This window comes from Besnoitia besnoiti, chromosome III (genome assembly GCF_002563875.1).
Source record: "Besnoitia besnoiti strain Bb-Ger1 chromosome III, whole genome shotgun sequence".
Classification (NCBI taxonomy): Eukaryota; Apicomplexa; class Conoidasida; order Eucoccidiorida; family Sarcocystidae; genus Besnoitia; species Besnoitia besnoiti.
Genome location: NC_042358.1, coordinates 1,366,143 through 1,377,921, shown reverse-complemented (window position 1 = coordinate 1,377,921; position 11,779 = coordinate 1,366,143). Strand labels below are relative to the sequence as shown.

The following is an 11,779-nucleotide window of genomic DNA, read 5'->3' as shown; positions in this document are numbered from 1 at the left end:
GTGCGGGGGCCCCCCCCCGGGGCGGGGTCGGGGGGAGGGGGGGGGGAGGGGGGGGAGTAGCGAGCGAGACATCCGTTGCACGACTTTAATGCGATTCAGCAAGAATTGCAAAAAGATATATGCGATGTCTTTATGAGCGTTCCAAGCCTCGTGCGGGCTCTGCGACGTCTTCGGCGCTCGTTGCTGCCTCTTTGCCATCCTTGCCTGTTTTGTCTTTTCGTTTCGCTTCCGTGATCCGCGCCGACGGCCTTGGCTGGGGCTTAGCGGAATCCGAGGCAGACACGGAGCCGCTCTCCTTTGGCATCTCTCATGTCCTCACCCCCCCGGGCCAGTTCGGGTCCCGGTATCTTTTCGCGTTTGGTTCCTGCCTTCTTTGCAGACTCCTGCTTGCGTCGCTCGGCTTGCCCGCCGTGCGCGTTCCGCGCTGGTCTCCGAGCACTTCGCCTTCGCGTCTGCAAGATGTATCGAAACATGCCCGTTGATCTCGTTCTGGTGCGCCATGGCCAGTCCGAGGGAAACTTGGCGCAGCGCCTCTGCCGGCAGCAGCAGACCTGCCGCGCACAAGCTGCAGACGCCGCCTCCGGCTCCGCCTCCTCCCCCCCCTCGAGCGCGCTTCGCGAAGAGGCGCTCGCGGCTGAGCCAGGCATCGGCGTCTGGTCGGAGGAGTTCCGCGAGCGCCACAACAGCCTGTACCGACTCACCGACAAAGGGCGCATGCAAGCGGCTGTCGCTGGTCGGTGGATCAGATCCAACGTCGCCACGCTCTTCGACAAATACTTCACTTCCGAATACGTCAGGTGAGTGCAGTGACCGGCAGCACCCACTCGTGAACGCGTCGTCCGTTGACACACGCGAGGCTTGACCCCAGCTACGCATTTGCATACACTCTCTGGGCTGGGTGCCCTCTCAGCGTAGGTCGAGGTCTCGCCCGTCCTCGCTGTCGAGTCACTTGTCTACGTATCTCCTCAGGAGCGCAGCGCATGCGGGACGTGGGCGCGCGCACAGCTCGGGAGTCGACTAGCTCGTCAGGAAACCTTATTCCGTGGCGAGTTGCGCATGCTCCAACGAGTCCTCCTGATGCGTATCTACGCACATCAGTTGGCTTCCATTGACTGCACATGCAAGTGAAGACGTAGGAGTGCGTCGGTTGTCTCTTTCCATATAGTGACTTCGGGGATCGCGGGCCTCCCAGGAGAGAGGTGTCTGCCTGCACTCAGTGAAGAGTGCCTGACCGCCCGCAGGCGCTGGCATGTCTCGCGGCGCTCTTGGTTTCTGTCTCTCTGCAGGGCGATGGAGACGGCAGCGATGTTGTCGCTTCCGACGGCGCGGTGGGCGACGGAGATGTACCTGCGCGAGCGCGACCGCGGGATTCTGGCGAACAAGCCTCACCATGAGAGACACGAGCAGCACCCTGAAGAAATGCGGCGGAAAGAGCGAGATGCCTTCTACTGGCAGGTGCGAGCCGAAAATCACACAAGACACGAAGATAGCTTTGTAGACGTGTCACAGAATGTTCACATGTGGTTTCGCCAACGCCACTGAAGTGACAAAGATGTGTGCTGGCTCTGTCGGGGGAAAAGGCCCGACAGAGACAATTCGGCAGACGGCGCGGGCGTCCTTCTGAGCTGTTTTACTTCCTCCCGCATACTCGCGAAGATGTCGCTGCCTTCTGGGTTTTCTGGCTTCCCGTTTGCGTTCCTGCACAGCCTTCAGGCGGAGAGTCGATCGCGAATCTTTGCCTACGCGTCGACCGGGTGATGGAAAACCTCTGCGAATCTTGCTCAGGTGCGTCTGTACCTAGTTTTTGTCTGCGTTGTTTGGTTCAACGCAGTGTCATTCTAGGCATTTGTGAGCTTGGGTCCTGCCCTGCTCCTCTGCATTGTGTTCCTTTGTCGCACTGAGGATGGACTGTGCCTGCTGCACTTGCGCAGGCGGCGCCAGTGTGGATGGACGCGCTGGTATTCATCCCCTCTAGTCTCTGTTGATGCTGCGTGCCTTTTTTCCGCTCCCCCAGTCTTTTCTGCGTGTTTGCTGTCCGCTTGTTTCCTTCCTCCCGTGGCGCGCAGGCTTGCGGGTGATCATCGTCTGCCACGGAGGCGTGATTAAGTCCTTTCGAGCCTTGATTGAGCGCGTGCGCCCGACGGAGAGTCGCGCGTCTCCGGCGGGCGGCGCGGGTCCCGGCGGAGGGGCGATCACGACGCGCGGCCAGTTGGAGAAGATCCACAACTGCCAAATCGTCTGGTACAGCCGCCGCGACCCGCGCACGGGCTGCATCAGCTCCAAGTATAACTGGGTGAAGAGCGTCTGCCCCTGGAATGTGAATCTGAGCAGCAACCAGTGGAGAGAGATACGCCGACACGTCTACAGCAACGAAGAACTGCTGCGCTCAGTACGCGTCGCGAAAACGCCTGGAGGAAGGAGGCGGGGGGGGGGGGGGGGGGGGGGGGGGGGGGGGGGGGCGGATAGATCACGCATACACACACACTGCGGCCGGTACTGATGTGCGTGAACTTTTGCCGGGGTGAATCGCGTTGTCCTTCTTGGTGTGTTTGTCAGTTCCCGGTTGCAGCGGCCTCTGTGACACACGGGCGACAGGCCGCTGATTGATGACTCGCAGGAACTGGACGAGTGACAGTGCGCGCCCACGGCCCTCTGTTCCTTTGCGCTTCAAACCCCGCCATTCCATTCCTGCTCTCTCTCTCACCTCGCGGCGTGCCGCAGCTCCCTCTCATCCGTCTTCTCCATGGTTGTGCCTCCGCGATGGTGTATGCCTCAGGTACACCAGGTGCCTCAGTTGGTGAATCGGAGCCTGGAGGAGCTCGAGGGCCCCCTGCCAGGGCTGCTGCCGTCTGCTGGGCTCCCGCCTCGCGGCCGCCAGGGTCCCACGTCCCTCCTCGCGGTCGTGGCTGCTGCCTCTCTCGCGAGGCCTGCTGCGGCTGCGCGGGGAGGCGTCTGCGGGCCGCCGCCTCCCCCGGGTCACAGGCAGCAGACGTCCTCTTCATCGAGCTCCGCTTCCTCCTCCGCTTCCTCCTCCGCTTCCTCTTCCGCTTCCTCTTCTTCTTCATCTTCCACTCCGGATCCGGGGGCCTCCTCCACGGCGGCGGGTCACCAGGCTGCGTCGAGTGACGCGCTGGGCGCCGCGCCGTGGAACGACGAGAAGGGGCGGGGCGAGGTGCCCGCAGTTCTTGAGGAAGACCTCGACGAACTTTTGTCAGACGACAGCGGATGCAGCGACAGCGACGTGGACATCATTCTCAGTCAGCCGCCGTCGCTGGTGCTGCATGGCGAGTCCACGCCGCCGTCGCCGAGGGACGAGGAGGCCCCTGCGTCGCTCCCGCGCGCATCAGAAGAAGAAGTCGATGAAGAACTTGAAGAAGGCGAAGACGAAGAGGCGGAGGAGTCCTCCGAGCCGCGCGCCCACGCGAAAGGCGGTGGGACAGCCAGAGAATCCAATTTGAAGCTGGGCGGGGAAGACGAGCCGAAGAAATCCACCTGCGAGCCGAGCGACGCAGCTGCAGGGCGGCGGGATGGAAACACGAGCAGTGCGGCATGCCTCTCCAGATTCCTGGCCGCCGCGGCCCCTCGGATAACAGCTGGCGAGCGCGAAAAGAGCTTGACAAAGAAGCCTGGGGAACACAAGAACGAAGACGGCGCCGCTGCCGATGAGGGACCGGCAGACGCCGCTGCAGGCAGGCCGAAGCGACCAGGCTTGCTGCACAGAGGCGCTGCGCCACCGGCTCCGCCAGTCCCGCAGCCGCACACGCACAAAGAAAGCAAGTCGACAGACAACCGACAGAGAGAGGAAACGCGTAAGTCTGCTTTTCGGCGGCAGCGGACGCTCGATCGCCCCTTTGCGAATGATTTTCGTGACTCCCTCAGAGACGGGGGGGGAGGGGGGGGGGGGGGGCTGCTTAGCCCCAGACATGTATGCGTGCACGCAATTCCCTGATGTGTTAACTATGTGTGGCGTCCTCTGCGCCTCAGCAGTATGTACCTACGATGTATGAATGCGTTTGTGGGCGTGTGTCTTGGTGCCGGTGGATGGCGGCTTTCTATTCAGTCTTGATACTCCGTTCCCTTGTTGTCTGCCCGTGTTTTTTGCAGCTAGCCGAGCTCTGCGCGAGGCGCCGCCCCTCCCAGCGGCGCGCAGCCCGTCGAGTGCCTGTGGGGCGCAGGGTCCGGCCTGTCGGCGGCGAGGCTCCTTCCAGGGCCCCGGTCGTCTCCTGAGCTCCGCTGAGCTGCTGCGACGAGTCTCCTTTCAGGAGGGCGCTTTGCACGGCCATCCGGCGCCGCGACTTCCCACACCGCCGTCGTTCAGCGAAGACGGAATCGCAGATACGTTGGCTCTCGCGCGTCACTCCCTAACCCCCACGCGGGCGGCGGATGGCGGCAGTGCCGCGCCGGCAGCGCCGTCGCCCACAGGCCTGCGGCATTCGATCGACAGCGGCGCGCCGCTCCACAGTTTGTCCCTTGACGCGCCGTCCCTCTCCAGTCGCCGGTACAGCGCTAGTGACGCGCGGCGACTGCGGGAGGTCGCGCAAACGTCCAGGTCTTCCACGGGAGGTTGGAAGTTGGAGGGGAAGCTCTCTGGCGTGGATGCGGGCGACGCGGATCCGTCTTATTGCCTAGGCGAGAGCCGCTTTACTGCGGAGGCCACTCAAGCCGGTGGCGGCTCCGCTGGAAGAGACGCTGCCTCTGCTGCTTCGAGCTCTCCTCAGACGCCCTGGCGGGACGCAGGCCCGACCGGCGGCCAGCGGGAGGGGCTGGGCGACAGTCTCCGGTCTGCAAACTCTGCGAGGGACACGCCCCCTTCGCATTTTTCTGCCGAGACAAACGCGAAGCTTGCTTCGCGCGCCCTGCAGGCCTCGCCTGCCGGGGGGCCTATGCGGTCGCCACGAGCGGGGACGGCAGAGTCTCTCGCCGGCGTCGCCGCTTTGGCGGGCCGTCCGCAACTCGCCCCCCGTGAGATCACGCCGCACACCCCACACGAGAGCGCAAGCGCGGCGCGTTGCGCATTGGCGAACAGGCTCCCCCGGGGCGGCCGCAGGGGCTCCGCATGTGCAGGCGTAGTTGGCGGCGGGGAGGGGGAGGACGGGGACCGCTTCTCCCGTTCAGGAGCGGAGGATCGGCTCTCCACTGTGGGGCATGATAGTGCGAGAATTCGGTCATCGTTGGAAGCGCCCCCCGGCAGGGCGACCGCGGATCTGTCTCGCGGAGTCACAAGCTCCCCTTCGCCTTGCGGCAGCGGGGCAAGAGCTGGCGGGGCGGTGCGGGCAGAGGATCCCTCGGTTTTCTCGAGCCCCGCTCCGCCTGACCTTCGTCAACTCTTTCTTCTACAGCAGAACCACGTCCTTTATCTTCAAAGACAGCAGCAGGCATTGCGCGCGAGCCACGCCCTAGGCCCCGCAGTCGCCAGCAGCGCACACGCAGGGCCGTTGTCGTCCTGCTTTCCTGGAGACGCGTCGTGCCCGTCTCTGCCTGAGGCGGACGGCCTGCCCTGCTTTCCGCGCCCCTGCGCGGAAAGCAGCGCGTCGAGGGAGGAGCTCGAGACCGTCCCCCCTGCGACATCGTATGCAGACGCGGGCGCATGCGCTGAGGGCGCCCTGCGCGAGTTCGCATCCGTTCAGCACCAGATTCTTCAGCAGCTTCAGCAGCAGCAGCTCTTCCAGCTGCAGCTGCAGCAGCTGTTGCTCGCCGCGCTGGTTCCCGGACTGCAGAGGGGCCTGGCCGCCGTGTCTCCCGCGGTGGGCGCCGTGGGGTCTCTGGGCGACTTTGGAAGCTTGGGCACCTTCTCGAGCCAGCCGGCGTCCTTTTCCGACGCGCCTGCAAGTTCCATGCCGCACGATCAGCCGACAGGCTGCAGCTATGGGGGTGGCAGTGTCAGCTCGCTCAGGATCGGGCCTCGCTTCGACTCGCGGACGCAGCCTTTTCTACGGCGATCTCTCGGCAGCGGCGATATCATGAACATTCCGCCTCTCCCCGTCCCGTGTCCTCCGTACACCGGAAACGCGACCGTGCTTTCCCGGCGTGCGGGCAGCGCGCCGGGCGAAGGCTGCAGCCAGTCTCGAGCGGCAGCAGGAAGCTGCGACGGCATCTGCCAGGCGCCTTTTCAGACTCGCGCCGCGATGCCTGGCGCCGCGTCGCCTGACGCGGCGCCCGACGGCGACTCCAACACGGCCGATACGGAGGGAGGGACAGCGGGGGGCGCGGCAGACGTGGGCCTCTACTCGACGATGAGCAGTGGGATCACCTTCGAACAAAATCTCCTCGAGTCTCTAGGGTAAGAAGGCTTGACTAGGAGGCCATCAAGTCTACGCGGGCGTGCTCACGCGTCAAGTTCGCTACAGAAAGGAGAGACGCAGCGTCAGCCCACATGTTTCGGTTTGCGGGATCCTGGTTGGGAGTCGAAAAGGGAGGCAACTCGCCGCGGGCACGCTGATTCTTCAGTTCCCACGCAGGAGGGAATGAGCAGATACAGGAGCTGTGTCAGTGTGCACGAGGATCTGTAGGCGTCACGTTTGCGAGTGCGAAGGAAAGCAGCATGAGTCAACCAGAAGTGGCATGCAGCCGCACTAGATCCCTGGGCCTGCGTGTCGCCTCTGCGCTTTCTTTCAGAGGAGGAACGGCGCAGCGGCCAAGTCAAAGCGTGCCTTAGAGATCGCGGATTTCTTCCTGCCCGGTTGCTTGAGCGTTTGGCGTGTCTGTCAGCTGGCGTCGCGCTTGCTGAATGCTTCTTGTTGCATTCTCGTCGTGCAACCGTCCTCCTTTCGGCCTGTCTATACCCTGTCGCGGCTTCTCAGCTTCTCGCCTGACATCCACCGCATCGTCTCGCACGAGCGGGATCGCGTCGTTGACGAATACCGGCGCTTCCTGGCGGCCCAGCAGCACCTCGAGCCTGGAGCCGCGTTTTGGGAGGACGAGAGCGCGGCGACCGCGGGTCTCGTTGCCGCGTCTGCGCACTGGGGTTCGCAGGGCGACCGCGCGCAGACGCTGTCACCCGGCCCCCGAGCGCTGGCTGCCGCATCTCCGCTTCCTCTGTCGCCGTGGACTCTCGCCGACGACCAGGCGCCATCGGCAGTGGAGCCCGCGGCAGACCGCGGAGATGCGAGTTTTTTCGCGAACGCCACAAACCCTCAAACCGCCAGCGTCAAAAGGCAGACGTGGGAGTCCGAATTGTCTGAACCTCCGCTGTGTGCGCTCGAGAGCGCGGCGCCGTCAAGCGCCTCGGCACACGGCGGGGAGACGTTGGGGTTGGAGCCGCGCCCAGCAGCCAACCGGACGGGTGTCGCCGGCGCCGCCGCTAGCTGGGCTCCCACGAACGATCAGCGGGCGACGGGGGGCACATCGCGCGAGCCTGCGCACATTCCGCCTGCCGATGAAGGTGCAGGAAAGGAGTGGGAGAAGTCGGCAACGCGGGTTGGAGCGCCAGGCCCCGCAGAGGCAGGCTCCTCAGAGCCAGGGACGTTTAGAATGGAACAACAGCGGGACAAGACGGCCGGAGGCAGAGACGCCGACTTCAAGAGGGGAGCACTCGCGGTTTCAGCGGAGGAACCTGGCAGGCCACGCGAAGGGGGGAACGCGAAGGCGGCGGACGACTCCCCACGCCTGCGAGGAAACGCCTTCGAGCCAGGCGCCCGAAGCAAACGGGCCCCACTGCGACCGGCCGAGGAGCAGCGGCGCAGTGCCAGCGAACTTCGTCCGGCGTCAGCCAGCGAGGTAAGTTGAGGAGAGACTGGACCGGACGCAGAGGGTGGGGACGCGCGAGCGCAAAGCATACCAAAACCAGTCTCTTCTCCCTATGAGATGCCGCATGCGGGAGGCCAAAGACTGCCAACACTTTAAGTCGCGAGGTACTGGTGCTCGGCGGAGTGGTGGGCAGCCAGTTCTTCGAGGCGAAGGGGGGCACACTCAACGTTCATTTGTGTGCTGGTCTTCTGCAACCGCACGCGTGCTTCGCGTGTTGTTTTCTTTCCGTTTCAGGTCTCCTATGCGGACGACGCGGAGCGCGGAGAGGCTGGAGGGGGCGAAGGGCCGCCGTCCGGATCTGAAAATGAGTCTGACAGCGAGCGAGGCGGAGGGCGCGGCGAAGAAGATGACCAAGATGCCGACGACGAGTGCACGCGAAGCAACTGGGTAAGGCCCGTCTTTCGAGGTGCTTGTTCTCTGCCGGATACGGCGGGTTGCGTCCTCACAAGGAGGATATGGGGGGGGCGAAGGGGTGGCAAGGCCCATGCCTGAGCTTTCGCTCGGCGTCTGCAGCATTCAGGAAGGAAGTAGCACGAGAACCTGTCAGGGACGCAGATGAGCCGTGCGGATGGCTGGTGAATCGATCTCTTTCTGAGCTTGCCCATGTGTCTCAAACAGGACGGGCGACAGGGCGACTGGGATTCTCCTGATTCCGACCAGGACTGCAGGGGCGCGTGGAGAGCACGATAGGCGCGAGTTATCACAAGAACCCTCCCCAGAGTGGATTTTTCTAGAAGGAGATGCGAGGACGCCGCCGTGGGGGAGTGGAGCATTGCCGACCCTGCCCAAATGAGACCGCAGGGGTTTTTCCAGACGGCGATACGACGGCGGGGGGTTGTTAGATTGCGTTCATGGGGTTCATCGTTCTTTGACTCGGGTTCCGCGTCACTCGCACGCAAGGCGTGTGGCTTCCATGCCGGTGGAGTCATCGGTGACGTCCGTCACTCGTGATGAAAACGCCCACCCACTTGTGTTTGACGCCTGTTTCCGCCTGGGATGCATTGAGATGTCACGTCCTGCGGGGTCGCGACGAACAACGGCGCTTGGCCATTGTGGCGAGTTCACTCTTCGTCGTTCACAGTCTCTCCCTGTACAAGGTAGACTCACGCGCAGGCCGCTGGCTGAGGGGGGCTGCGGGAAGGGCAGAGGAAGGGCAGGGGCGGGGAAGGCACGAGGCCGTGCTCGCGGGCCGTCTGAGGGTCTGCGGTTTCCGCCCGTGTCTGGCCTTGCTTGGCTTCCCACCTGTTCGCCGCTTTAGACTGTTCACCTCCAAAGTGTGTGTTAGACTGGCAAGCTGTGTGCACCGGCCGAGTTTTGGGAGGCGCACCGTTTTCCTCTGACGAATCCGTGATTTCCGCTCTCTGTCCGGTTTTACAGAGACGTTTCATGCGCCCGCGGTTTCTTGCTTGCAAACCAACGTTTGCACGCACATACACGAGACAGATGTCCACGATGTGTGTCTGTGAAGCCACGCGCGGGTGCGTCGCACAAAGGAGTTGCATCAGGTGAGTCCTGAACAGGGTCGCGCGGCGGGCGACTCGTGGGATGTGTCTCGATTCGACGCCTCGTCGCTTGGGTTCCCAAGCGAACGATCCCTGGAGAGTGCTGTGTCTTGTATATGCGAAGGATTTATGTCTTGTCCTTTCTCCGTAGAATTCTTTGCAAAGCTGGGGGATGCTTTCCTTGGACCAAGGCACCCAAACGAAAAGAAAATCTTTTTTCCTCGTATCAGTGTGGCGGTACCTGCCACGCAGTCACCGTTTTCAAACTCCGTCATTGATATATCAAACAATTCATATTGCAGGTCTGCCTCCGCAAGTGGGAACTGCACTGCCAGCTTCCGTGGAACCCCCTTCTTCACACGCATATTTAGCTAGACGAAACAGAATCGTGTGCGTCACAGAGCCCAGAATCTGTAGTGAGTAGCGCACTCTTTTACTGACTGGTAGTGATTTACGTCCGTCCAAAGCGGCCGGCGTGCGAGGAGTCATATCCACACACTATGGAGTCCTCGCATCGGTGTGCGGCCGCCCAGATACTCTAACGACGTGCTTAGTGAGTAGTTGGCACCCTCTTCCCAACACCAGACGCCACTCAGGGACAAACCAGGCACATTCCCCCGGCAACGTGGACGCAGAGGCGAGTTAGCGTGGGGCGGGATGGGAGGGTCTACTGAGATGTCGAAACGCAACCGGAAAGGGAGAGAGGGTCCGACGCGGGGAGCAAGGAGCGGCACTTCCCCGCATCCGCGTTTCCCTAGAGTGCGAGCCAGCGTGCTTCTGAAATCTGATCAATGGGTTGTTTGGGCAGAGATTCGGCAACACAGTCACGGTTTGACGACGCTTGAGCGTGAGTTGCTCATACGGACTGAAATCCTGCACGATGTCGTCAGCGCAGTCGAGGGACCGACATCGCGCGAGACAAACTGACGCAGGGATTTCACTCTTCTAGGCACTGCCAGGTGCTATCCTCGTCCGAACAACCCTCCGTTCTGGTAATTGCAAGCGAGAAACCACTCTGGCGCTTGTGCACCGCCCTGCCCGCGGTCCCAGTCTAACCCAACGCGCGCACACCGGCAGATGCAGTGCCTCGTGAAGCATGCTAATCAAGCCACATTCTCCAAAGTTTTAGTGGCTTACGATAACCCTGCTCGGCTGCCAGACTACCATAAGCAGATTCTTAAAAGCCCGGGTCTGGGTGCGGTTCCGTTGGATGCCCCAGTAACATACCGGGAATGTGATTGCGCGCAAGGTGTGCGCTTGCATACTAGGAGAAGCAATGGCCTTCAAACATTGTGCGCAGACTCTTCCGTTAGAGATGCATGCCGAGGGATTTACTCAGGTGAGCGACAAAAATACTGATAGAAAGGATTGTACGCTTACACTGAAAGGTTGAAGCGCGGCGAAGGGCAGTGATATACGGTGCCAGGCGGTCTGGATATGGACGCGCATCTCATTTCGAAGCTGCCACGACAGATGAAGTACCACGCTGGTCATTGTTCTCCCCCGAAAAAAAGGCACAGCTGACCATAAACGGACTTTTCATACTCCCTTTCAGGTTCTTCTTCGAGTAAGGATACTAACTGAGCGGAGACGATGCAAGAGGGCGACTTTTCCCGCTCGCGGCGCTCCGCCCGTCTTTTCGCCAGTGAATGTAGACGAAAATGTTTTGTCACCTTTCGGTGGTCCTTTCGCTCCGTACAATGTTTTATCCGATGTTTTTGAGTTTTTTCCTCCACATGTGGCCATGCGTCTTCGTGCTCCTTGGCCTGAGTTTTAGTCATGCAAGTCTGCGTGTGAACTGTTTGGGTGTTCGCACAGCCGTTGGCACAGCGCCTTCCGAGGCAGTGGGATGTTTGCTGCCGAAAGTTGGCGCTCCTTCCGTTTTTCCACCCTTTCTGATTGCAGCCTTGATCTTTGTGTCTTTTTGTATAGGCATTCGAAGGGCGAATCTCGCCGTGGCCAGCGGCTTGCCTCTTCTGCTCCGGCGTGAATTCTTCCTAGCCAGCGTCGAGTGTCTCGATCCACTTTCAGAGGAGAGCCCAGATGTGTGTCGACTCGCGCATATTTCGGCAAATCATTTTCATGTGTTGAAGAGTGTGTCCTGAACATATTCGAGGTGGCTCTTTAAGCACTGTGCGCACTCTCCTTTTTGGTTGCCGAGGAACGAAAAGGCTGGTGTGGCAGCCCGGGGCGTCGTCCCCTCTGTAACTAGCTGCGGTTCGTCTTCTGCGAAAGGCGGGAGGTAGAGGTTTTTATTCCGCACTCCTTCCACCGTACAGACTAGCACTGTGCTCCGAGCCTGAGCGTGCGCACGAGTTCCACTGTAGGCAGTGCGCCTGTCCCCAGGTAACCTAGGGACTTTTTGCGGTGGCGCATCATCACATCAGTTGTCATTCCGGTGCGTCCACACCCACGTGATGGACTGATAGACCTCATCTCTTTGTTTCTAGTGCCCATCCAAGTGAATCTATAGTGGCCTGCGTGGGCATCGGAAGCCACGGCGGCGAGTGACTTTCGCTATGGTCGCGCAT

The 11,779-nt window shown here is 61.7% G+C and overlaps 1 protein-coding gene across 1 annotated transcript; it reads left to right on the top strand.

The window, feature by feature from the left end:
* Positions 1–309: 309 nt before the first annotated feature.
* Positions 310–8,436, top strand: BESB_045080 (uncharacterized protein; the record flags this gene model as incomplete). Its single annotated transcript, XM_029362959.1, has 9 exons — positions 310–797; positions 1,287–1,455; positions 1,707–1,785; positions 2,067–2,389; positions 2,777–3,809; positions 4,105–6,280; positions 6,801–7,716; positions 7,981–8,133; positions 8,365–8,436. The coding sequence occupies 9 exons, from the start codon at positions 310–312 to the stop codon at positions 8,434–8,436; spliced, it is 5,409 nt and encodes a 1,802-aa protein (XP_029220325.1).
* Positions 8,437–11,779: the final 3,343 nt, after the last annotated feature.